General features: G+C 54.2%; 1 protein-coding gene across 1 annotated transcript in view; it reads left to right on the plus strand.

Moving 5' to 3' along the window:
• The window catches only part of LOC140681608 (uncharacterized), a 370,130-nt gene that overhangs the window by 91,374 nt on the left and 251,512 nt on the right, over positions 1-27,244 (plus strand). The window contains 1 exon segment of the mRNA XM_072921594.1: positions 23,102-23,693. Within this exon segment, the coding sequence (XP_072777695.1) occupies positions 23,102-23,693 (592 nt within the window).

A 27,244-nucleotide genomic window follows, 5' to 3' on the forward strand; every position in this document is an offset into this window, starting at 1 on the left:
GGTCCCAGCGTTTCAAAGGCAGATAAGAGGTGACCCTTGGGTGGTCAAGGCAGCCAGACCTGTCTCTCCTGGCAGATTTAATCTGGAAACAATCCTTTTACATAAGGAAATTTGGAGAAGAAATTCCAGTTTCGGCCCTGGTTCCCTGGAGGAGAAGGACAGTTCTCTCCCATAGGAAGGAAAGCCCAGAGCCCCAGTGCTTCAGGGGCAGATGAGAAGTATCCCTCAACATGCCAAGGTCAGCCAGACCTGTCAGGTGGTCCCCAGGAGGCCCAGCCAGCCAGACCTGTTCCATGTTCCCTTGGTTCCATGGGACCCCACAGTGTCACAAGGATCTCCTTGGTTCCATCAAGCCCTGGAGTGTCACAATGTTCCCTTTGCTTCTGCAGTGCCACAATGGCCCCGTGCTTCCATGAGCCCTTGCAATGTCACAATGGCTTTGTGGTTCCACAAAGCCCTGATGTGTCACAATGGCCCCTGGGCTCCGTGTGCCCTCGCTGTGTCACAGCGGCTCCTCTGTGACACTGCGGCTGCACAAGGTCACCATGGACCCTTGGTTCCTTGGGGCCTCTGAGTTCACAATGATCTCCTTGATCCCATGAGGCAGCACAGTGTCACAATGGCCCCTTGGTTCCATGAGGTTCCGTAGTGTCACCGTGGTGTCCTTGGACCTGCATTGTCACAACTGACCTGTGGTAATCACATATCCTCTGAGCAGAGAGAGAGCTCTCCCAGGATTTTCTGGGAAGCTGTGAGAAAGCTCAGAGAAAAGAATGAGAAACAATTCTTATCTTCACTTGCTGCACCTGTTGTTGTGCACATGTGGAATGTGTTATGGAGATTTGTTTACCAAAGGGCAATTTCTTAATTGGTCAATGGTGATGGTGTTTGGATTTCAATTAACCAGTCTGGTTTTTCTGTATCTGTAGCAGTCAGAGGCCCTGTAAGGCCTCACTGGGGATCAGTTACCTAAGATAAGAAATCCTGAGTCATGATGACTGGACCAAAGAAGCCCCTCTTCCACATTTGGACCCTTGTTATCTCTCTGTAAGACCATGGCTCACATTCGCCCTGACCCTGGCAAATGGACAATTTCCAACACTCCTGTACCCATTTCTGCCCAGTTTGGCAGAAGAGCTGTCACTGTCCCTTTGACAGGAGCTGCCAATAAAGACACGGCTGTGGAACCGCATACAGCCTTCTCTCTCTCTCATCCCTGTGTCTGCCGAGGCAGTTAGCGAGCAAAGAGCTGAAATCACTAAGAGCTGAATTCACCAAAGAGCTGAAATCACTCCAGAGCTGCTCGCTAAGTTTGCCCGCGCCTGGGAGGCTGCCTGAGGGACCTGGACAGGCTGAGCCCATCAGCCCAGCGCTATCCGGGACACCAGCGGCAGCCGGGGTTGGATGGACCCCTGGGACCCCAGGTTGCATTACACTAACGGAGCACTGGCATCCTGGCACCCCTGAGAGCAGCATTCCTCATGAATTGTCACTGCCTCGGGCGGCGATGGCCCCTTGAAGGTAACTCCTCCGTTGTAGAAGTTTTCTGAAGAGGCATCTGATGAACCTCCATATCCCCATCTGGGATGAAATCTTCAGGAGTTGGATGGCAGACCACTCACCCAGCAGTTCCTTGACCCACATTCGGCTGAAGAAGTGTAAGTTTAAAACAGCCTTTTTGCGTGCTTTTATTTTGGGTCCTTTTTTAGTTTTTCTTTCTTTTTTTTTTTTTTTTTTTTTTTTTCTTTTTACTGCTTGGGGCGGGGAAAGGGAGCGATACTGAAATGGGAGCAAAATCGAGTAAATTAAAATGATACCAGAATGAGAGAGACTTATATTTACAAATCCTAGAAATCCTATCTGCTAACAGCTTTTCTTTCTCTAAAGGCAATCTTTCAAAAACTAACTAGAAAAAAATTATAGAATAGATTGTTTTCCAGTTTCCAGATACTAACACACACACTATTGGTTTGGATTCTTTTTGGGACACAGTAGGGACAAGAATATACACTTTCCAAACTAATGAAAACTTTTCTGTAACTAAGTTTCTACCTCGATTTCACTCAATTACTAAAGCAGTCGAAAAGACAAATTCTCTGCACTTCCTTCTGCTGAGGAAATTCCACCCTTATCTGTCTCAACAGACACTGTCCCTTCAAATGCTAATTTGCCAGATAACATTCCTCTCTCAGTCCCTGGGACGAGGAACACAGACATTGTACCACCCCACCCACCCGCGGGGTCCGTGGAGCCCACCCATCCCTCGCTCCCCCTCGGACGCGGCAAGCGCGGATTCCGCTCCGCGGTCCCGCAACACGCGGCGCGCTGCGCGCCCCGTGCCCCGCTCAGTGTTGGGCTGTACCTGTGTCGGTTTCCATCGGGAACGCCCTGCCTCACCCTAAAACCTCCGCGCAGCCCCCGTGACTCCCTCAGCCCTGCAGCCGTGCCTCCCAGCCCCGCTGCGGCTCTCCCCAGCCCGCTCCCATCCCTGCCTGCCTGCCCGCCGCAGCCCCGCCGTGATGGCAGCAGCTCCCCCAGCCCCACCGCCTCCTCTGCCCCGCTCCTCCCTTGCCCTCATCCCCAAGCGCTGCACCCACCCACCCACCCTCAGCGCCCCCCGAGCGGCACCTCCGAGACCCCCACGGGGGCACCCCACTTCCCCACGCACCTCAGCCCTGCGCAGGCTGTGCCACAGTGGCGCTGCCATTGCCGCTCCACTGCTGCCTCCCTCTAGCCAAGCCCAGCCAGCTGCCCCCTCACACTCTGTCCAGCCCCCCACACCCCTGCAAACCCTCGCTCCAACACGCCCAACAAAGCGGAGTGCACCTCCTGCTCGCTCTCACTCCTCATCTGAGCACAGTGAGTCCGATTCTGACACAGAGGACATTGATCCATGGGCTCTAATTAAAATGGAAGTGACTCGGGCAGAGGATTGGGAACTGTCTCAGAGAATTTCTGCCTTCCCAGCAGTTTATATCAAGGGGAAAAGAGGGGGGACCACTGAAACAACGTGGGAACCTAACACAAATAAAGAACTGGTCCAACTATGAAATATAGCCAAAGAATAGGGTAGAAGGTCACCTATTTTCAGAAATTCCTGGAAGCTCTTTTCAGCACATATTTTGGTACCTCATGACCTTAAAAACATTGCCCACTGCCTTCTTTCCCCAGCAGAATATATGCTATGGGAAAGCCATTGGAAAAGACAACTTAAAACTTTATCAGACGTCTATGCTCAAGACACAAATAGGCCAGATTTTACAGTCTAACAGCTGGCTGGAGAAGGGGATTTACAGAAACCCTGTGACCAAGCTAACACCTTTCCTCAGGCAGCACTACAAGACTTGGCTATTGCAGCAAAAACCTCCTTGCTCCTTACCCCAGATGACTCTATCCCTACCCAACACTTCTCTAGTATTAAACAAGGAGTAGATGAAAGCTTTATCAGGTTTGTAGACAGAATTAAAAATGCTCTGGAAAAACATACAGAGCACAGAGGCAAGAAAAGAACGTTGTGCCAGCTTGCCTTATCACATGCAAATGAACAATGTAAAACAATTCTGAGGCCCTACCCTTGGATACAGAACCCACCAGAGAGCAAATGGTGGACACGTCATTTGTCCTCTGAAAATACAGTGGCCCAAGCAGTTGCAAAGGGCATTGCAGAAGGAGTTTCTGGTGCAGTTGCAGCAGTAACTTCCAAAGACCAGGCCTGCTGCTATCACTGTGGGGAATTTGCACATTTTATAAAGGACTGTCCGGACAGGTTACCTACCCAAAACCCCCAAAACACCTACCAAAGACCCCAGAACCAGCAGCACTACCAGCAGTGTTTGGGAAACTCCCAGCAGGGCGCGGCCAGGTCCTGTGCAAAGACAACAAATCAAAAGCCATCCAGACCCAACCATGCATCATCCCAGGAGATCCCAGGCCACATGGAGTGGATCCAACCCACAGAGTGATACAGATGGGAACACGGTGCCAATTGGTAACTGCTCTGTCTATTGACTTTAATAATAAGGATGTTTATCGTGTTCCCACAGGAAAGCATGGGCCAAAAGGTGGTTCATTTGACATTTTAATTATAGGTGACACTCTCCATGGCCCAGAAGAAATCTTTGTTGTTCCAGAAGTACAAACAGTGCACCCAGGACAAGAAATCTCAGTCCAGCTGTGCTGCACGGACTCACAATTTTTCCTTTCATGAGGAATTCTGATCACACAAGCCTTTCTACTCCCAAAGAATCACAGGGAACAGCTTCCTCTCAACCCTACAGAATGTGGGCACAAGTTGTGGGACCAAGTAAGCCTAACATCGAGTGTGGTCTATCCTACAGAGGAGAGAAGATCCACCTCCCAGGGATGCTGGACACTGGTGCGGATGTGACCATCATTGCTCGCTCGGAATGGCCGGCACACTGGGAACTACAACTGGTGCAATTACACTGCTCAGGTGATCTCTGCATCCTCTCTCCACCCCAAAGTATTACCCAAGGGAACGTTTCTCATCTGTGGTAACCGACTATGGGCTGGGAACCCCTCACGGCTCCAGGGAGGTCCCTGTAGCCTTGGAAAACTTTCTACCCTTACTCCAAATATCACCTTGTTATGTAATTGGAAAAAAGAAAGCAAATTAAAACACTACAAAAGATCCTACACAGAATTTGATGAAAATTCCAATCCAAAATTATATGATGGAACAAACCAAAAAAGATTGCAGTCTCCCTCTTCCTACCCTGGGTAGCTGCAGCCCTTGGTGAAATAAATCACTTAGGGTGCTGGCTCAGTAAGTAAGCCAATGCTACCTCTGTCACCCTAAGTGATCTTTTAAAGGAAGAAGAAACCACGAGACTTCCTACTGCTAGCCCACGGACATGGCTGCCAAGACTTTGAAGGGATGCGTTGCATCAATCTCCCTTCACGCTCAGAATCCATCCACGCAAACATCCAGAAACTGAAGGAACTTGTGAAGGACTTAAAAGTAGAAAGCAACCCACACTGGGTCAATGACCTTTTCGGTCAATGGGGATTAATGGGATGGGTTGCATCTTTGGTTAAGGGAATTTTGTGGATTTTCATTGTAATTGTCATTGTGTTAGCTATGTTCTCATGCCTTGTCCACTGTTTTAAAAGAACTATAGGGCACGCCTTTTTCCTAAATACAGAAATTGGAGTTGTAGCAGTCAGAGGCCCTGCAAGGCCTCCCTGGCGGTCACTCACCTAAGATAAGAAATGCCTAAGTCACGGTGACTGGACCAAAGAAGCCCCTCTTCTGCATTCGGACCCTTCTTATCTCTCTGTAAGGCTATTGGTGTATTCTTCTCAACTCTGGTGACTGGACAATTTCCAACACCCCAGTACCCCATATAAACACCCATTTCTATCCAGTTTGGCAGAAGAACTGTCACTGCATCCCTTCAGAGGAGCTGGCAATAAAGGACATCGCTGTGGAACCGCATACAGCCTTTTCCTCTCTCTATCCCTGTGTGTCTGCCAGAGGCACTTGTGAGCACAGAGCGAAATCACTGAGAGCTGAACTCACAGAGCTGAAATCACTCCAGAGGTGCTTGCTAAGTTGCCCACACCCAAGGAAAGGCTCGTGCTGGGCTCAGGGCAGGGACAGGGTACTCCCCTGGTGCTGCCACGGGCACGACAGAACCGGCCTGGGCAAAGGATTTGGATCGATGTCCCATGGAATCCCAGCAGGGATTACTTCTCATTGCACTGCTCTCATTGGATTGGTCATCAATTCCAATCATTTCCCCATGGAATTCCCATGGCAGTGGGTTAGGGAGGAGATCCATCCATGGAATTCTCACTTGACTGGGATGAAACTGAGATCTGGCCATGGAAGTTCCATGGCAATTCCTGCATTCCCAAGTCCCCCATTCCTGAATCCCCCATTCCCATAGGAATTGCCCTTCCCTTCCCACACCCACCTTTGTGCTCCAGAGCCTCCCGACCATATCTGATGTATTTTGGGGGCCTTTCCACACAGGTGTGTCCCAGGTAATGCTTCATCTGCTCCACCATGATCCCTTTGTGTTCCCAGCACCTCTGGGATATCCAGACGGCACTGTTGGACACTGCAAAGCTCCCGGATCCCAGCTGGAAGGAGATGAAATCCCAGCCCTCATAGCCATACTGGTGGGATCCATGGATGCTCCATTGGACAGGAGGTCACAGCTGGAAACCCCCTGCACTGTGTGGAGACCTGGGAACGAGGAGAGAACAGACACATGGAGTCATGTCTCAGCCCCAGGGAGCCCCTTGGAGCTCCCTGGATTCCCATCCCAACCCCACAGATCCCTCCCATCCCCAGAGATCCCATCCCAGCCCCTCAGAGTCCTCCATTCCCACAGATCCCAGCCCAGCCCCGGCTCCCCCCACTGCCCCTGCTCTGGTTGTACCGGCCCCCGTCTCCAGGTCACTGTCGGCCACGGGCCAGTTCCTGTCCTTGAGCAGGGTCTGGATATCCCAAAATCCCAGCTCTGGCTGTCCCAATATCCCAGCTCTGGATATCCCAATGTCCCAGCTCTGGCTGTCCCAATATCCCAGCTCTGGCTATCCCAATATCCCAGCTCTGGATATCCCAAAATCCCAGCTCTGGCTGTCCCAATATCCCAGCTCTGGCTATCCCAATATCCCAGCTCTGGCTGTCCCAATATCCCAGCTCTGGCTATCCCAATATCCCAGCTCTGGCTATCCCAATATCCAAGGTCTGGCTGTCCCAATATCCCAGCTCTGGCTATCCCAATATCCCAGCTCAGCTCCCGCCCCCATCCCCGGTGTCTGTGCCTCCATCCAGCCCCGCTCGCTGCCGCAGCGCTCGCAGGGGGTCCCGTCCACGTCCCCCCAAACAAGAACTGGGGGACCCCCGGGCCAGGGTCTGACAGCGCCACTTCCAGGAACTGCAGGGAGTGGAGAACTGGGGGAACACGGAGATTTGGGGGAGCTGAGGGGGCTGAAAGTGAGAGTTTGGGGATCCAGGGGGGTCCACAGGCCAAGGAAAAGGGGGACATGAAGAGATGGCAGAGCTGGGAAGGAGGTTCAGGGGCTGAGAGCCAAGGAAAGGGGGTGCAGGGACTGGGAGAGCTGGGATGGGGTGTCCAGGGAATCCTGTGCCCAGGAAAGGGGGTGCCAGGGCTCCTGAGTGTGAGGAAAGGAAGAGCTAGGAGCTGGGAAAGGCAGGAATGGGGACCCAGGGGTCCCAGGTAGGGAAAAGGGTGGGGCTGGGGGTTGGGAGAGGTGTGGGATGGGAACATGTTGAGTTGGTGCCGGATAAGGGGGTGCAGGGGGGTCTCACTGCTAGGCAAAGGGGTAAAAGGGTGTCTTGGTTCTCAGGAATGGGGGCGCAGGGGGGTGTCAGGGGTCCTTGAGCCCAGGAAAGGGGAGTCCAGGGTTTCCCAAAAAGGGGTACCAGGGTGGGGACACCCAGGGTGTTTGGGAAGGGGGAGTTCAGAGGGTCTCTGGCTTTGCACAAAGGTGGGGCTGGGGGCTGGGAAAGGCAGCAATGGGGGTCCAAGGTGTTCCAAGGCGTTCCAGGATCAGGCACATGGGAAATCTAGAGGCTGGGAGCAGGGAAAAGGGGAGCAGAGGGCCCTGATGTCCGGAAATGGGGGATTCAGGGGGGTCCCTGTGCAGGATAAGGGGAGCAGGGGGGTCCCGGTGCCGGCAATGGCGATTCAGGGTCCCGGTGCCGGGGTCCCACTCCCCCCTCGCCCGCCAGGAGCGCCCCCAGCCCCAGCGCTGGAGCCACCGCGCTGCTCCTCCTCACTCCCAGTATGATCCCAGTATGATCCCAGTAGGATCAGTCACCCAGGAGCTGCTCCCAGTATGATCCCAGTACAGCCCAGTCACTCCTGGCATCCCCCCACCCCTCTCTGCGTTCCGACCTGTCCCGGCTCCATCCCCGCCCCTCCCGCGGCTGCGGGGAGGAGGAGGAGGAGGGAGGAAGAGGCGGAGCGGCAGCGGGAGCAGCAGGAGGAGCGGGGAGGATGAACCGCGGGGCTCCGGCTCTGCCTGAACTCGCAGCACCCCGGGAGCGTCGCCCCCATCCCGCAGGTGCTCGGGCAGGGGGAGCTGGCCCCAAATATCCCGGGGCTCCCTGGGTTTGGGGTTTTTGGGGGGATGTTTGGAGCTGGCGGGGCTCCAAGGCCGAGCCGCAGATCGCCCTCGGGGGGACATCGGGGGTCCCCGGGAGGTGTTTTTGGGGGGTCCCGGTGCGGGTGGCGGCAGAGCCCCGGCGGGGCCGGGGGGATGCGGGTCCCCCCGCGGTGCGGGTTGGGCTTCCCGGCCGGGCCCTCCGAGCTCTGCCGGGGCCGCGTGGGGACCGCGCGGGAGCGGCGGGGGGACCCCGGATTTGGGGAGCCCCGGGAGAGCCGCGGCTTCCCTGGGCGGGAGCGCAGAGAGAGGAGAGCCCCAGGAGCCCCAGCGGGGACCCCGAGAGGGGGGACCCCTGGCAGTGCCGGCACCCGGCAATGGGGGTGCTGGGGCTGGAGGGGCGGCATGGCCGGGAAAGGGGTTCGGGGGTACCGGGGCCGCCAGGGGCTGCTCCCAGCAGGTGCCCAGTTCCTACCCCTGTGTGCTTCCAGTTTCCTGGGCACTCCCAGGATGAGCCCAGTCAGTCCCAGTATCAGCCTGGTCACTTCCCCTCACTCCCTGCAGGATCCCTGTTTCTCCCAGTATGAGCCCAGTCATTCTCAGTCATTCCCCATTGTGACGCTACTTGCCCTCAGCAAGTCCCAGTTGCTCCCACTTTTCTCCAGTGTGTTCCCACTTCTCCCAGTTCCTCCTAGTATAGTCCCAGTCACTCCCAGTATGATCCCAATATGAGGCCAGTATGATCCCAGTCTGCCCCAGCAGGACCCCAGTCACTCACACTTGCCCCCAGCATTGTCCCAGTTGCCCCCAGCACATTCCCAGTGGCTCCCAGTGTGGTCCCAGTCACCACCTGCATGTTCTTAGGTACTCCCAGTACATCCCAGTTGCCTGGAACATTCCCAGAGTCTTTGCCAGGCACTCCCAGTTACCTCAGCATGCTTCAGCTGCCCCCAGTTTTATCCCAGTCACTGCCAGTACATCCCAGTTGTCACCTGCATGACTCCTGTCATTCCCAGTTGCTCCCAGTTGCTCTCAGTGTGTGTGCATTTGGCTCCCAGCATGGGCCTGGCAGCTCCCAGTAACCCCCAGTCAGGGTCCCTTGGCACCCACTGTAATCCCAGTATGATCCCAGTCACTCCCAGTATGATGCCAGTGCCCCCCAGTGTGATCCCAGCTGCTCCCGGTCAATGCCAACATGACCCCAGTAACCACCAGTATGATCCCTATGACTCCCAGTCTCTCCCAGTATGATGACAGTGCCTCATCCACTGTAATCGATACCTCTTGCAACAAGAACATAGATTTTGTGAGCTACAACACCAATTATTCCCATAATTTGAACATTCACTTGTAACCCAGCTAGCGTGTCCAGTTTGGAACACCTTGGGATGAATCACATAAAATATACAGTATAGTACTGATGGCAATTTCCCTTCTTTCCTGTACAAGCCACAGGCTGAGGCCAGGCTATAAGAACTCTTTGACTGAAACACTCTCGACCCTCCTGTTTGAAGTGGCAGTGTTCCTCTGCCAAGGAGGTGTCGGAGGCGTCTCAGGGTTTATTCAGGCAGGGCTTAGAACCAGTGATGCAAGCTTTGCCTTATTTCTCAGTGAGGTGTTGTTCTTTGTACCTGCCTTGGATCATTTGGGTCTTCCCAAACCATACCACCCAGTCCTGGTTGGAAGTCAATTTGGTATCACCCGGTTTAGATGTGATAGTCCATTCCTCAAGTTTCTTCACGAGTCCTTTGGTTTTGCTGGCATGAATTCACCCTCTTTCCGTGGTTTGGATTGCTGCTTCAGTAATACCTGGAAAGGATTTCTTAATAGCACAGTGTTAAAAGAAAAACAATACTGCATGAACTTTTACCATTAGTTTTCTTTAAAACTTTCTGAGTTTAACTAAACTCTTTTTCTACAGCCACTTCTTCTTCTTGTATCCAGCTGTGTTAATAGCCGCAGAGACCAATTCTTCTTCCTGTGAGCTATAATTAGTTAAATAAAAAAGACCAGGCCAATTTTAACATGAGATGTATCACATCTCTTGCCTTTTACTTTTTGGGTAACATTTAACTGTTTTAGTCTTACAGACTTTTAGTCTTCAGAACAAAAGCCTTCTCTTCTTAACAACAGCAATCAGAAAGAAAAAAGAAATCTTGCTTAAGACAATAAACCACTTTGTGAGAGTCACAATCTCTGCCTTGATCTTCTCTCTACTGGTGGTCCTGTTCACAGCCTTGGGTTTAACTCTGTCCTTCCCCACTTCCCCCCCTCCTTGTTGTCACTCTGCCTAGCAGGAATGGGGGAGAACTTACAGATAGCTGTGGCTGAGGGGACCTTGGGGGTGTATTTTGCTCTCCACTTCGCTCTCTTTCTCTCTCTCTCTCCCTTTCTCTCTCTTTCTCTTTCTTTTTCTCTCATCACATTTCAGCAGCCACATTCCAATATCAGTCCACTTTCTAACATTAATCCTACATCCTGGAGAGGTGAGTCTGCCAATCACCTCTCCCCCCTTTTTCAACTTCCTTACAACTTAAATTACTTTTGTTATGCATGTTCTGCAGGCCTGTAATTCACAGCACCCTCCACCAAGGCTACCAGCCACTCACAGCTGACAGTGCAAAAATAAAGACTTATTTTACTATCACAATTTTTCCATTCACAAGCTTGAAAAGGTTGCAGGAACAAAGTAAACAACAACTGACTTCCAAAGTGACCCTGCCTGCACCAAAACAAATTTAAGGCAATGCTAGTTAGTGCAATGCAATTTGCAACGAAGCCAAGGTTTGATTTGGGAAGGGCATCTGAGGACACAGAGCATGAGTTTTACAAATCTGTATTTTGAAGAGGGAATGGACAAAATATGAATAGAGTTGAGGGCAGGGGGAGGACAGCAAGTGAGGAATTTTTCTCTGCAATACTCTCTTTTCGACTGCCAGGAAACACTCTAACACTCTCTCCAAGGAGATAAAGAAAAGCTCATAAAAAAACAATCTACATTACATATACTACCATTCATCTACATTTACTCACTTTTATTTTTCACTAACTCTCACATACAACAAGAAGATACTTTTTACTTTCAAACAGTCTACATTACATATCTACATCCTGAGTGCTGTTGGAATGTTAATCCCTCAACCCAGCAGGTTTGAATCCTGGATGCTCTTGGGCACTCTTATCCCTCAATCCGGCACTCCACGGGGTTCCTCTTCTTCCTAAGATCCAGTCCCAGTTTCTCTGGGAGGGATTCTCTCTTTTTTATCACTCGCTTGGTCTCTTTACTGGCCGTTTTTCACATGAAAAAGACGAAAAGCAGCATGAGAGACTACAGCAATCACTTGGCAAGTCTGGGATACCCAGCAGCTTCTGTCACACACATTCATTCCCCCCTTATCCGCCCCATCCCAACAAATACTCACCTATCCTTTGTCCTTGGGTCTTGGTTCTTCGTGTACACTTTAGTCTTGGGGCTAATTACCGCGGTTTTAGGGAATCCTTTCCCTATTCTTTGTTTTATTGTCTCCTTTTGCCCATAGATCATAACCTGTGTCTGGTCACACACCAGGGGAACAGAGCGAGGCTGCCTAAATAGGGCAGGACCCGTCTTCCTCACCCTGACTCTCCCAAGGCCCCGGCAGAGAGGTGTTATAAACCATCCTTTGCTACCATAATTGTGAAAAACGCCAATCACTTGGCTGTTAAATTTTTAATAATAATAACATGGTTATTAAAATAGTAATACAATTAGAGTAATAAAAATTTAGAGTTAGGACAATTACAAGACAATAAAAAGCAAAGAATTAAGGATGTCCAGATGCTCTCGGGCACTTAAGCCACAACAAGCATACCTTGTGAACAAAGGAATCACCCCTAAAACTACACTATTGCATATTCATATATCCTTCATGGTTATGCATACCTTCTATTTAAAACAAGAAACTCTGTCTGTTATATGCCACCTATTTCCCTTAATCCCCATGGCGTCTTCGAGTCTGAGCAAGGCCTGAAGAAATTAGATTCTTCTGACAAGAAAACCATAAATTCCTCTTCTTTGGAAGATTTAGGTGTTCTGTGATGGTTATGTCAAAGCGAGTATGTCATTCCTTAAAAGAAAACCCAGATACATAGTTTCTATTTTAACTACTAAAGCTTCAATTTAACTACACAACTACATTTACAGTACTATTAAAATGTTAATACAGCACTACTATTCAAACTAACATATGTGCATTTTTCACCTTGGGCGTCTGGTGGAGTATCCCCGGAAAGTGCCCATCTCTGCAGGGAGCCACGTGTTTTCAAATGTAAATTAGATCTTTCTTTCTCTGTCATCTGTGGTTTCCAGTCTTTCCCGGCTGGGTCTTCAGGTCTTTTAAAACTTTAAGAATCTTTTTCTACTAGCACAACTGACTTGATGTATATTTTACATAATCACGAATTATTCCATAATTTATATTACAATGGGGCTGCACAGATCCCCCTGCAGGTCCGTGGGGATGCAGAGATTCCCCTGCAGATCCGTGGGGCTGCAGAGATCCCCCTGCAGGTCCATGGGGATGCAGAGATCCTCCTGCAGGTCCGTGGGGATGCAGAGATCCCCCTGCAGCCCCTGGAGGAGCCAGGCTGGAGCTCGGGGATGCCTGAGAGGAGGCTGTGACCCCGTGGGCAGAGGGGCCCCGCTGGAGCAGCCTGGCCTGGCAGGACCGAGCCCGTGGCACAGTGACCCACGCTGCAGCACTTGGAGGGGGCTGTGCCCCAGGGGATGGACTCGGCTCGGAGAAGTTCCTGGAGAAGTCTCGGCTGGGAGAGAGCGCAGGGTGCAGCAGGGAACGACTCCTGTCCCTGAGCAGAGGGAGAAGCCGCGGGGGATGAGCTGAGCACGGCCCCATTCCCTGTCTCCTGCCCTGCCGGGGGAGGAGGTGCAGCTGGGAGCAGGGAGGCGTGGGCAAAGCTGCATTTAAGGCTCTGCACTGACTTCTCCTCATCCTGCTCTGAGTCTTTGGAGTTTTCTACCAGAAATCTCTCCCCTCCCCCGCTCACCCACAGGCCTTTGGGCAGGTTTCCCTTTTTGGGGGAAATGAAAGCGAAGCACCGATGCACTAATGAGGGGCAGGAGAAGGGAGGCTCCCGGGCTTCCCGCAGAGGCGGAGGCACGGAAGGCGCAGGGCCGGGAAAGCCGTGGCGGGAGGTGCGGAGAAGTTTGTTTGTGTGGGCAGCTCAATCCCGCCTCGGGCCCGGGCCCGTCCCGGGGCTGTTGCTCATCTCCGGCTTTGCCCTCACGCAGCGCGGGGGGCCCTGAGAGCGCGGGGCGAGTCTGGGCCGTGCGCAGAGCCCGCCCCGAGCTCGCTGCCATTGGCCGCTGGTGCCGTCAGTCGTGGTTGCGGCGCGCTGATTGGTGGGAGCGGGGCGCAGCACGGCCCCGGCGGCGGGCTGAGGGCGGCCGTGGGCGGGCAGCGGCGCCATTGGCGCCGGGAGCGTCTGTGCGGGCCCGGGAGCGGCGGCAACGGCCGGAGCGCGGTGAGGCGGCGTCGGCGGAGCTCGGAGGCGGCCCCGGCGCAGGTGGGAGCCGCGCTGGGTTCTGCGGGGGCTCGGGGCTGGCTGCGGGCGGAGGGGGCGGCAGGGGGCTGCGGCGGGTCGGTGGTGCCGTGTCCGGGCCGTGCCGGCCCCGGGCTGAGGGCGCGGCGGGAGCGGCTGCCCGCGGTCTCCTTCCCGCCGGGGCCTGGGCAGGAGCCGCTACCGGAGCAGCGCTGGCTCGGCCCGGCTGCTGTGTGTAGGACAGAGGGGGCTGCCCCGCGGCCGGGAGTGTGCGGGGTAATTCCCGTCGCCGGAGGTTTCTGTGGCCGGAGGAGAGCGAGGAGTCCTGTAAAAGTGACTTTATTGCCGAGCAGGGGGAGAGGCCGTGGGGCATTTGCCGTGCGCTCTCTGCCATGGTTATAGTCCGCAGCCTCCTTTTTATCCTCATTTTCCCGGCCGCATCTCCCTCTGCCTTTGCCCACGGGCTGAGGTCCTTGGAAGGTTCAGACTTCCCGATGCGCCTGCTGCCTGTCCTCGTTAATATGCACCCTCCTTTTGTATACCAGCCGATATTCATGGCTCTGTTAAGCCTTTGTTCTCCTAGGAGTTCGGGAATGTAGCGGGACTTTGAGAAATTGTGTGGCTCAATTTGTGAAATTTATTGGAACTGATGGTTTCCCCCGTTACTTCCTTATCTACAGGTGCCTGGCCCTATCTCCAGGCAGATTCACTCCTTGACTCTGTTTTGTTCTTCCCGGGTCCTCTTTGGTTTTGGGATTATTCTCGATGCCCTCATTCCCTGTCCTTTTGTAGCCCTTTGTGGATCAGGAGGCCTGGCTGCCACCTGCATCCCCTGGCTCAGCTGCTGGATGAGCTGCACTGCCAAGGTGTGGAGCATGGTGAAAAGATGAGAGTTGCTGCGGCACAGAAGAGGAGAAGCAGCATTCGTTTAACCCCTGGTGTGCCGGGGAGCCATGAAAGCGTGTCCCATTCCCATCCTTTCCATGTTTGGACCAACACATAAACAGTTCACCTTTATCTTTTTCACCACTTTACCTTTGTCATCTCTTTGCCAACAGCAGTTTGAATCATTTAGTTCTCCACAAACTCCTCCTTTTTCTGCTAACAGATAATCTGATCTCATCCCCTGGTGAAATGTTGTGTTCCTCTTTCAGTGGAAGGTCAGGAGCTGGAGCTGTCTAGTTGCTTCTTCTTTTGAGGAGAGCTTTTAATCTAATGATGCCGTTAAATGATAAATGGGTTCTGTCTCCTGGTATGAATTAGTTTGGGTTCCCAGGGGCTGGTCTGTGGTGTTGTAGGATTTGTTCTGGTGGCCCTTCATCTTTTCCCCATTTTTGGGTGCTCCCTGCAGCCGGGGCTGCATCAATTGGCCACATTTTTCTAATTACATCATCAAATACTTGAATTCCAACTAATTTCCCTGGACTTGTTCTAGCAAAAGCCCCAGTGCTCTGATACACCCTGTACAGCACAGACAGTGACAGCAGATGTTGGAGTGGGCAGAGGGATGATCCCTCCCTTATTTTTGTGAAGTTTTCACAACATTCTCCATTTGCTGTTTCCCTTTGCAGCTTCACCCATTTCTGTTTCAGAGTCAGATCCTCACCATGGGCTTTGCCTTCAGCCATGCAGATTCCATCTGTGCAAGCAGGCAGAGCTTGGGGTGAGGGGCAGAGGGAATCAGCCAATTCCTGCCCCAGGCAAGAAGAGCCAGGTACATTGTCCCCACTCTGCCCCTGCAGTGTTAATTTGCATTTGTAAAGCTCCTCTCCTGGGTGCCTGGAATGCAGCTTCTCTTCCAGAGCAGCCTTCAGCAGCCTCACATGTGCCCCCCTACAACCTGCTGCTTTTTTTTTCCCCTTCAAATCCTTTGTTTAATGTTTATGAGTTAAAAGGGCACCTTTAAATCTCTTCTAGTTTTGCAAAATGCAGCCTAAAGGTGAATGTCAAAAAACCCTGACCAAAATTTTGGCATCGCTAAAAGCGAAACAAGAACACACAAAAAAGTTTCAAGGCCATTAATTTTTTTCTCGTTCTTCTCAGAGTAAAAACCCATTCTCACATCCCTGACCAAACCTAACCAGCGACATAGAAGTAGGATTATTTTAAGAAATATTCTCATGCTGTATGCTTTGCACTGAAGCTGCAGGAAAAAGAAAAACTCCACCAATATGTTTATTGTTAGAGTAAAGGCGTTTCTTGATTCTGGACAGGATGTGCAACAGAAATCATTCCATCCCCACATAGCCCGGGTGTGCAGAGAAAATCGTTCCATGACACATGGGTTTTACTCGATTTTTCCCTAACTTAATACAGTCTAAAGCAATCTAAATCCACTGGTTTAATGTTCTGTAGTTTCAAGTTGTGCAGATTTCTTTGCTTCTGCTGTTAATGAGGTGGGAAGTGCTGGATTTCCTTCTCAGCCTTTTGCAGACCAGGTGTCTGCAGCCCTGGCAGTGTCTGGGGTAGGTGTTGGTTGCTGTTTGCTGCTGGGGTTGATGTTTTGCTGCTGGGCGTTATCTTTGTGGGTATCTTTTGGGCCATTCCCAGTGTGTTGAGGTGTTAAACTCATCTCCATTGAGTGGTGTAACATCCCTTAACAAAGCCTTTGACATTGCTTTCCCCAGGGCCAAGGCAAAGCAAGCCTGAGTAGAGAAATGAAAGGTTAACAATGTTAAAGTCTATGAGCTGGTGTATTTTCCATCAATGCCATGGCAGGCAGGGCAGTGTGTGAGTGTAAGTGAGAGCCAGAGTGGAATTGTCCCGTGCTCTTGCCCAGCAGCTGTGGCAGGGCAGGCCCAGAGAGCGCTGAAGCTGCAGCAGTGGCAGCAAGGGCTGTCCCCGGTGGCTGGAGCTGCCAAAGGAGGGTGGCCAGGCCGAGGATTTCAGCAGAGGATGTGTGGGCAGCCCCAGGGCCTTGCCCCGCTGTGGAGCCCTGGCTGCTGCTGCGCTGCCTTCAGTGCAGGCTCAGTGGGGGCCTCCCGTCCTCCTGCTGCAGGCGGGAAGTGCAAATCTCCGGGGCTGCAGAGACCTGGAGCCGAGGCTGAGGGGTCCCCCGTGCTCAGCTGTGCTGGCGGCTGTTTCTGGCCTCGGGGCCACTTGGCACGGGCCACGCCACTTGGCCACCAGTGGTGCTGCTCTGCACTCCTTAGGCAGGAGACGATGTCCTGCTGGGATGTTGGCAACAGCAAAGTGCCAAGGCAGGCTCTGTGCCAGCCCAGCTTCCTGGGGGAGAGATTGCACCAGAGACAGGATTCTGGCCACAGACTGCTTTAATTGTGCATCCCTTATCTCCACCCTGCACTAGGCGGAGAATTCCCAGGGTAAGGAATTCCCGAGATCAATTGCAAGGGGAAATAATTGAATATCTGCCCTGGGTCTGGCTCTTCTTCTTGCCCAAGCCAATGGCAAAAGCCGTACCCATGGCATCTTGGTTTCTATCCCCAGCTTCCAAAGGTGTTTCTTTCCCCATTCATTCTTAGCACCCAGCCTGACCTCTGGGGGTGCCAGGGGTTCTGGAGGTCCCATTGTATTCCTAAAGCTGCCATAACCCCCTGGAGGATCTTTCCTGTAAAATGAGTTCTGCTGTCTGAGTCTGTTGCTTCCACAATCCCTTTCATATTAATTATTCCTTTTAAAAATACCTTAATAAGTGATCCAGTGGCTGCTGAGCAATCAGAATTGCTTTTGCCCCCCTGTTAGGTGAGATGGTGTCACCAGAAGATATTGAAGCCTTCCTGCTCAGGGCATTTCAGTGCCAGGCTCTTACAAGCACACACAGCTGTGCTGGTTGAGCTGACCATGGGGGGTAACCTGGGCTTTGTCTGATTCCCTTTCCTCAATAACAGCGTGTCTTGGAACTCTTTTCCCTTCTGCTGCCCTTGAAGAGCCATCCACAAAGACATTTTCTGCCTCAGGCCAGGCAATGTCTCCTGAATCTCCCCCAGGCTGGGTCTGGAGCTGTGTCACTTGAATGCAGTGCTGGGTTTCTTCCCAGCCCCTCTGGGGGCTGTTCAAACAGGAGGCTGGGTTAAACCCTTCCCCTGTCCTCAGTTCTGAATCCTCCTGTGCCACTGAACAAGTTTCACACTGTAATAACCGAGCACTGCTCATCCATTGCGAGGCTCTTTTGGTTATCAGAGCTTGAACTTGATGGCAGACTGGAACAGTTGGAGATCCTGTTGTCATCAGGTTTTGGGCCTCGGTTCTCCTTGAAGCTGTGGCTGCACAATTCTGCAGACAATGAGGCCACTCTGGCCACTGGGTGAAACATTTTGGCCCAAAAATTCCTTTGGCATGGCCCTGTTGAACATTCACCTACAATTCCAATTTCTTTTCTGAGTCTAGAAGAGCCACAGTTGAGGCATCAATATTTTTGGTTTTTCATCTTCTCAAGTTTTATTCACTTTCTCCTGTCCATACCACAGCATGGAGGCTGTCTGGGGTTAAAAAGTCCTACAATGTTCTGGCTGGAACAGAGAATCCTCAATCCAGGCTGTGTAATTCTCTATTAAATCTCACAATTGTCGCAGCTCCTTTTTGGTCCTGGATAACGTTACTTCTGAGATTGCCCACACCTTCTCTTGGTCATTCAACCACGTAACTTCAGTCTAAATATGTCCCAAATATTTAACGTTTTTCTCCACCATTTGCACTTTTTCCCTTAATACTCAAAAATTGTTTTTTATCTCGAAAATTCAGCCATTTCACAGAGGCTTTGTCTACCACTTGTTCTTGTGCTCCTCATTGGAGCCATCTGATTCCCTGAGTGGCAGGATAGGAGTGCTGTAGGGAGACATCCCTGGCTCCAAAAGCCCTGCCTTTAGCAGGGACTCCATACCAGGCTGTGAGCCCTTCCTTCCCTCCCCTGGAACAGGGTGTTGCTTTTAGCCCCCACTTGTCCTGGTTGCTTCCAAGTAATTTGGAGAGGATCCAAATTAAATTTTCCCTCTGGGGCTGCCCACACCTCTGGGTTCCCTTCAGCATAGGCCTTGCCAGACATTTGTCACAAAGGTACAGCAGCAATAGCCTCTGTATCACCTTTTACAATGTTACAATGCCACCATCAAATTCCTTCCTAGTTAATAACAATCACAGTAGGAAGAAAAGAAATCGGTTTATTTCAAACCTATCCTCCACAGCTCCTAATAGTGATTGAACAAATGACACCAGCTCAACTTTCCCATTTATTCCCTTAATAATGAAAACATTCCTTTACAATGTTCCCCCCTTAGGTGTAAGATTCAGAGTGGATGGAGAGGCCCCTGTGTCCATCAGGAGAGACCTCCTCTGGATGCAGACCCAGCCTGGATGTTCTCCAGGGCTGCAGTGTGGTGGGTCCCCGGTGGGACGGGAGCTCAGAGAGCCCTGACAATCCATGTCCATGCAGGGGTGGACTCGCTCCTCCTGAGGGTGCTGCTGTCTGTGCTTGCAGTGTCCTTGTGGGCTGCAGCTGGAGCCCTGACTCCTTCCCAGGGGCTGTTTGGGTGGGCTCTGCCCTGGCCAGGAGGGCAATGCCTCTGCCAGGTGCTTGTGGCCGAGGCCGTCCCCTGGGTGCTGGGGCCCCCTTGGGCCCTGGGGTTGGTCCCTCAGGGGCTGTGGGAACTCTGCCATGGCCTTTGCCTTCAGCTTGGTCTTTTGCTCATCCCTCCTTGCCTTCAGCTGCTGTGCCTTTGTGCCCAAGTGCTGCAGGGCCTTCTTCTGCCACTGCTGCAGCCCCGGTCACTGCCTGTGGGTGCTCACCCTCTGAGAGCTGCTGAGCTTTCTGCAAAATCTTTCCTTTCTGCAGGGACCCAAGCCAAATCCTTCACAGAAAATCCTGATCCTTCATGTACCATCATGTCATGTTTTGATGCTGGCACAATGCCTGTGTCCCCATGGAAATCCAGCTTCCCAAATAAGTGCTGTGAGATGCAATAAGGAACAGAGCAGAGCAGGCCTAAGCTGAGAGATAAAGGAGAAAGAACTTTATTAAGCTACTACTATAATAAAAGATACACACTACATCCAGAATTAAAACCTTCCAAAACATTCCTCCTCCCCGCACCCAAACTCCAACAAATCACAGTGGGACACAACTTGGACCCTTAATCAGGTCATCACCTTTCAGATAATCAATACTCAGTCTATCAGGGGAGAGAGGAGTCTCACTTGCACCACAGACCCCCAGGAAACACAATTGCCACCTCTCGTGTTTCCATGTCACACATGGCACTGCCCAGAGAAAATGTGCCAGTGTGACACTCTCCTTGCCATGTCACAGTGCCCTCACCGCCGTGCATGGACAGACTGCTCATAGGGCTCCTTTAAGGATGCTTTGCCAAGGAACAAAAGAAACAACAGTTCAGTTTTCATTTTGGGAACACAGTCCCCCCCCATTTTCCTCCTCCCCTGGGGCTGAGGGTGCAAACGGAGATTTTCTTCTTCCTGAAGACAGAGGGCATCACCACACCCTCCTCAGCTTTCCTCTGTTCACTCCATTCCTGTGCTGGAATTTGCTGAAGCAGGTCTCTTGGCTCACCATTGCATCCCCCTAAAGATGCAGTCTCTGTTGCAGGAGAAACTGGTTCAGTCAATGGCTTACAAGAAAAGTCCAGCCAAAAGCCACTCCATCATCTCCCCCCAACCTTCTTTCCCTAACATCTCAGGTCCCAGAGTGTCTCTTTTCTCTTTCAAGTGGAGGAGGAGTAATATTTCACAAAGCTTTCATTTCCCAGGAAAGGGTTAAAAGTCTTGGACTGCCCTGACTGCAAAAAGAAGTCAAATTTGCTAAAACAAAGACATCTCAGGTTTCCTCCCCCTGGCCTATCCCTCCCAGGCCGCAGGGCTTCCATTCCCCCACCCAGCCCGTGGTGGGCGGGGAGAGTCTGCACTCTCCAAAGAGACAGTTCTGCTGAGAGTTCTTGCTTTGAACCCTGTGTTCTCAGAGGCGTGCCCATGCCTTCAGTGGCCACTCCCGGTGCCAATATCCAAACCTGACCACTGATTGCTTTGAGACCGGCTGCCTGAGAGAATTCACTTTTATGTCCAACCATGAAAATCTGCGATTCCAGATGTTGCTTTGTTTTGCTCCTTGTGCTCAGGGTCCCCTGCACAGCCCGGATGGCAGAGCCGGTGCCTGTCCTGCCGCAGTGTCCAAAGGCGGCCCCCCCGGCGGGCAGGGCCGGCAGCTCCCCGGGGCCGGGCAGCGGCCGGGGCGTCCCGCAGCCTCCTGGGGGCCGGGGGCCACTGCCGGCCCTGCCCGGGGCTGGTGGGCTCAGGCAGCGCCCGGCGCTGAGCCCCGGCTGCCCCACAGCCCCGGCCCGGCCCCGCAGCTCCCCACAGGCCCCCAGCCCTGCTCCCGGTCCCGCACCTCTGCGCCCGCTGCTGCTGCTGCCCACCACAGAGAAACCCCTGATATCCTGACCTCCTGCTTTTCCTCTCCTGGAAACTGGGAATTCAAAGTATCAGCTGGCAAATTGTCAGGATAAGACCCTGCTGAAAAACATCCCCATCCTGAGTACTTTTCTGTTCCTCCTCTTTGCCATCATCCTTTTTCTTACCACACACATTCCTCCTGCTGCTTCTTGCCTGAACCATATTGCTGCACACTCCTCTTCACCCAATCCCTTCCCAGTGCACCAACACCATCCATCCCCTGTTGTCCAAATCCCTTCTCCCCTTCCCTTATTGCCCCCCTGGGTGTCCATGTCCTTAATTACCTCTAAGGGAATGTGCAAACTACCTCAGCATTCTCCCATGGGACCCTTCAGAGACATTTTGGGATCATCATCCCTTTGGCCAGGAGCCCTCCCTGGCTTTCCCTTTTCTCCCCTCCATGGGTGCCCTGCCATGTTCACTCCCCGAAGATCCCAGGGCACTCACTGATGAGATTTTCAGTGCTCTCTCCCTGCTGACTCTTCACAGACCCCCCTGATGTGTCACTCATCTGTCTCCTGGTCACTCCCGGGTCCCCAATCAATCCCCCGTGCCGTCACCAGCCAAGGGAGCCTATCACCCAAAGTGGGTGAGGCACCTTCAGCTGCACTCCCTGCCCCAGGGTGTGCGGGAAAATTGACATCACCAGAGGATTCTGTCCACAAAGCAGACAGAGGAGTCCTGTGAAACTAATTTCATTTCTAAAAATGGGAGAGGCCATGGGACATTCCCCATGGGATCTCTCCAGTTGTTGGAGGACACAGCCTCCTTTTCATCCTAATTCTCCTGGCCACATCTCCCTCTGCTTTCCCCACTGGCTGAAGCACTTGAGAGCTACAGACTTTCCAATCCACCTACTACATACTCGCTTAATATGCTCCCTGCTTTTACATAGCAAATGATATTCATGGCTCTGTTAAGTCTTTGTTGTTCTTCTGGAAGTTCATGAATAGAGCAGGGCCTTGGCTGAGCAGCAGTCTGTGTCATCAATTAATAACATTTTCTAAAACCGATTCCTTCTCCTGTCACTCCCTTGTTTACAGCTCCCTGGCCCTCTGAGCCTTCCCCAACTGGACTCCCCGCCTCGGCCCCATCGCCCCCGCGAGGGGAATTTGGGGAGGTGGGAGTGGGGCAGCGCCAAGGCCGGGCCCCCCCGCGCTGTCCTGGCGGGAGCGGCTGCAGTGGGGACCGAGTGCGGGCGGGAGCGGCCGAGAGCCCAGCGCTGCCCCAGCCCAACCTGCCCCAGCTCCATCCCTGCCCCTCGGCTGGGATGCTGTGGGTCTGGGGGGAAGAGGGAGCTGGCAGTGGGTGCTGGGCCTGGGCGCAGGAGGAGAAGGGAAGGAGAAGCAGGCTTGAGGAACAGAATGGTCAGACGATGCAGGTGGCAGGAGAGGGTGGGATTGTGCAGGAGAAGGAGGAATAGCAGGAGGAAGAGGAGTGTGAGGAAGAGTAGAGACACAGGACGAGGAGAAGGAGCAGAAAGAGGAAGCAGCAGAAGGTTCCACCCCTCCCTGTATCTGCAGCCGTCCCCCAGCCCCAGGAGTGTTGCTCCCCCCACATGCAGCAGGTGACTGTGCCGAGGGATCCAGGATTTTCACGGGGTGAATCTTGGTGTTTCTGAGCTTTCTTGGGCTAAATTTTAATTCTTTGGTTTTATGTGGCAGCTGAATCTTTATGTTTTGGAGGAGGTTTTTGCTGACTTGTGATGTTTGGGGAGTTTTTGATCTGTATCTTGAAGTTTGTGGGATTTTTGGGCTAAATCTTGGTGTTTTGGAGGTTCTTACAGACACAAGATTCCCAATGACTTCCTGAGATGAACTGGAGCAAGGAGGAATCTCCAGTCCAAGGTGCTCTCCTCTTGTTTTTTTCCCCAAACCAGGATTTTTCATTCCCTGGGCGTGTCTGGATGGAGGAGGAGGAAAAGCCCCGGAGATGCTGCAGAAGGAGGAGTTGCAAACCCAGCCGAGGGAGCTGCGGGGAGGAAAGAGCCCCCCTGAGCCAGGAAGGCGGGCGGAGATCCAGCCGGAGCTCGGAGCTGGTGGAGAAGCCTCATGGCAGGGAGAAGCTTCACACGTGCTTGGAATGTGGGAAGGGTTTCAGTCGGAGCGACCACCTGATCCGGCACCAGAGGATCCACACTGGGGAGAGGCCCTATGAGTGTGGGGAGTGTGGGAAGAGGTTTGGGTGGAGCTCAGACCTGAGAAGACACCAGCGCATCCACACTGGGGAGAGGCCCTACGAGTGTGGGAAGTGTGGGAAGGGTTTCAGAGACATGTCTGGCCTGATCAAGCACCAGGTGATCCACACTGGGGAACGGCCCTATGAGTGCTTGGAATGTGGGAAGAGCTTTGGGCAGAGCTCAGACCTGAGAACACACCAGCGCATCCACACAGGGGAGAGGCCCTACGAGTGTCCCCAGTGTGGGAAGAGGTTTCGGACCAGCTCCAGTGTCCTCCTACATGAGCGGAGTCACACAGAGGAGAGGCCCTTCCGCTGCCCTGACTGTGGGAAGGGCTTCAACCGCAACTCCAGCCTCACCGTGCACCGGCGCATCCACACCGGGGAGAGGCCCTACGAGTGTGGGGAGTGTGGGAAGAGCTTCTCCAGGAGCTCTCACTTGACCCAGCACCAACGGAGGCACCACTAAGGGAAGCCCTGTGAGTGCCCCGAGTGAGGGAAGAGCTTGGAGTGAGGGAAGAGAGTGAGGGAAGAGCTTGGAGTGAAGGAAGAGTGTTAGGGAACAGCTTGGAGTGAGGGAAGAGAGTGAGGGAAGAGCTTGGTGCGCTGCTCCAGCTCCATCCCCCATGGGAGGATCTGGACAGGATGATCCCCAGTGACCCCCGTTGTGCAGAGCCCTGCTGATCCGTGGTCCTGGTGATCCATGCTGGGTGTGGGGAAGGTGTTGGCTTCTTCTCCTTGTGCTGCTGTGATTTGGGTGGGTTCCCGTGGATGGGGGATGGGAGGTGAGTGGGGTCCTGGCACACTGTGGGGGGCTCATAGCTCGGGGGGTCCCAGCGCTTTGGGTGAGTCAGGGAAGGGGGGAAGCAGTGAATGGGGGGGGTCCCAGTAAATTGGGGGGGGCGCTGATGATAACAGGGGGTCCTGGGAGACAACGGCGGGGGGGGGGAAGGACCAAACCCTAAGGGACTCCCCTAGTGCTGGTGAACCCCCCGTGCCCCCCCAGCCCTTGGGGTCCCCCACAGTGCCTGCACTGTTCCTGGGGGTCCCATGGCTCTGGGGGGGTCAAAGCGGAGGGGATGGAACCTCCGTCATGGATGGGGGGCACAAAGGGGGTCCGGGCCCAGTGCTCGGCGGGGTCGGTGCACAAGGGGGGCCCGGTCCCTGTCCCGGTGCACGGGGGTGGCGCTGCCTGGGGGGTCCCGGTGCTTGTGGGGTTCCCAGGGTTCGAGGGGGGTCCGGTCCCTATCCCGGTGCTTAGTGAGTGGGGGGCAGTGCCAGGGGGGCACCCACTGCTCGGTAATTGGGGGGTGTCAGAATCCAGGACATCCCTCTGGCTGCCCTGGATGGCTCGAGACCCTGGCAGGGGCCTCGGAGACCTTGGCATGGTGTCAAGAACACCGGTGGCTGTGGTTTTAGCCCCTGGAGAAAATTGCCAACTTTGTATGAGGAATTACAAGGCACAAGGGTTTGAGTAGCGTGGTAGGTGAATTAACACAGGGTGGAAAAGTAGAATTTTAACATTTTAAAATACGGGGTTCAATGGGACAAGGTGGAGGGATCTGGGTGTGTCCTGACCTTCTTCTCCTTCTTTTTGCCCTCCATGTCTTGCTGTGATGGTGACACTTTTCTGTTGGTTGAAGGTAGAGACACACTGTCCAACATAAATGATAGATATTGGCACGTTATTGTAAACACAGTACAGGTAGTTTTTAGTGTAGAAGGCAAACAGCGCCCTGAGGGCAGGGAGACTGCCACAGACCGACCTGCTAGACAGAGCTCAGCAGAGCGGACAAAGCTGTTAGAGAAAAGGGAAAATAAACGGCCCTGAGAAGCAAAGCTCCGCATCTCGACTCCTTCTCTGCCCGCGCGGGCTGGGAGAAAAGGACTTTTCACAATCTCGGGGTCATCTCGACCACCAGAAAACCGAGAGGGGGTCTCCACTCGTCCCAGTGCCCGGTGAGGGGGGTCAGTGCTCGAGGGGGGTTCGGGGGCACTGAAGGGGGTGCGGGTGCAGTTTTTGGGGGGTCCCGGCACCCTCCGGGGCAGGGTCAGTGCTCAGCAGCGGGGGCTGCCTGGGGACCCCCCCTGGCCCCCAAATCACAGCCGGGTCTCCTGCAAGGCACTGAGGGGAGGCTCGTTCACCCCCCCGGCCCCACCGGCGTCCCCACACTCCTTCCCAAAGTGTCCCCAAATGCTCCCAAAGTGCCCTCAGAATGTCCCCGAGTCTCTGCCGAGGTGACACCGGCCTGATGACGGCCCAGTGGTGATGTTGCTCTGTGCACAGCAGCCTCGGGATGTCCTCCATGGCTCTTTGGCACCGCTCGGCCACTGCACAGCCACCGTGGCCAGGAGAGGGACAGAAGAAGAGGGTGTTGATGTCCCCAAGTGTCCCCAGCAGGTGACGCGTGGCCAGGCGGGCACTGGCCTCCCACAGCTGCTCAGCCTCGGCCGCTGTGGCCACCAAGGCCGCACGGAAATTGGGACACCTCCATTGTCCCCTCCAGGGCAGCCTTGATGTCCCTGAGCTGGCGCTGCAGCTCCTGGGGGAATGCGGTGGCTTCGTCACACGCGGCCACCAAGTCCCCCAGCAGCCCCAGGTGCAGCTCCAGCCGCTGTCCCCTCCCGGTGGCTGCATCCCTGCAGGCGTCGCGGAGCTCGGTGGCCGCCTTGGCCAGCCAGGCCCAGCTGTCCATGAGCCTGTCCAGCACATGCCTGGCGCTGGCCAGGGCTCTCACACAGGCCCAGGTGGTCCCTGGGGTGTCCCCGAGGTTGGCCAGGGTCCAACCGAGGGAGGGGACAGGGCGGTAGCCCAGGGAGGGGACACGGTAGTGGCGCAGGGCGTCCTGGAGGTGAAAGATCAAGGTCCCCACAGCCACCCGCAGGAACTCTGGGGACACGGCCAGCAGCACGTCCCTGTGCGGCCTGGCCACGGTGGCCATCAGTTCTCTCAGGGTGGCCACCAGCTCGCCCAGTGTGGCCACCACGGCCACCATCACCTCCAGCAGCTGGTGGGGGGACAGCTGGGGAGGGGACAGGAGAGGTGTCAGGGGCCTGGTGGCACTTGTGGCCTCCTACAGTGGCCCCTGTGCCCTCCTGTGGTCACGTTTGTCCCCTCCCTGGAGGGCTCTGCTGTCCCCTCTGTCCCTTTTGTCACCCTCTCGTCTCCCACTGTCCCGCCCTGTCCTCTCCACCCCTCTGCCACCCCTGTGTTCCCCTGTCCCCTCCAGGCCCCCCGCCGGGATTGTCGCACCCCGCGGGGCTCCATGGCCGCTGGGGACACTCCTGGGAGGGGACACGGCCGGGGACAGTTGGGGACACGCGGGAACGCGGCGCGGCCGGATAGGGGAAACAGGAAGAGGTGACGTCATCGCCCCGGCCCTGCCCCACCTTTGGCTGCTTTTGGGGGGTCCTGAGGAGATTTTGGGGGGGTCCTTGGTGAGCTTTGGGGGGTCCCAGGTGAGCTTTAGGGGGTCCCAGGTGAGGCTTTGGGGGGGTCCCAGGTGAGGTTTGGGGGGTCCCAGATGAGAATTCCCGGTGATTTGGGGTTTCCCAGCTGCCCAGGTGAGGTCTAGGGATCCCAGGAAAGGTTTGAAGATCTCAGGTGAGGTTTGGGGGGTTCCAGGTGAGAGTTTGGCGGGTTCCAGGTTAGGTTTGGGGGTCCCAAGTGAGGTTTGTGGGGTCCTGAGGAGATTTTGGAGGGGTGCAGGGGAGCTTTAGGGGGTCCCAGGTGAGAATTCCCAAAGATTTGGGGGTTCCCAGGTGAAAACAGCTTGGGGGGGTTGAGGGGGGAGGGGCTGGGGAGGTTTTGGGGTGTGTCCCCTGGGTGGGGGAGGGGCGGTAAGGGAGGGTCCGGGGGAATTTGTGCGGGTGGGAGCGGCAGGACGAACCCCCAGACACTGACCACGCCCTCTTTAGACCCCGCCCCATGTTTTGGCCCTGCCCCTTGCTGCTGGACATGCCCACCGAGCGCCCCGGGCCCTCAGGCCCAGCCCCTCCCAGTTCCCAG

The sequence above is a fragment of the Taeniopygia guttata genome, chromosome 37 (assembly GCF_048771995.1).
Source record: "Taeniopygia guttata chromosome 37, bTaeGut7.mat, whole genome shotgun sequence".
Lineage (NCBI taxonomy): Eukaryota > Metazoa > Chordata > Aves > Passeriformes > Estrildidae > Taeniopygia > Taeniopygia guttata.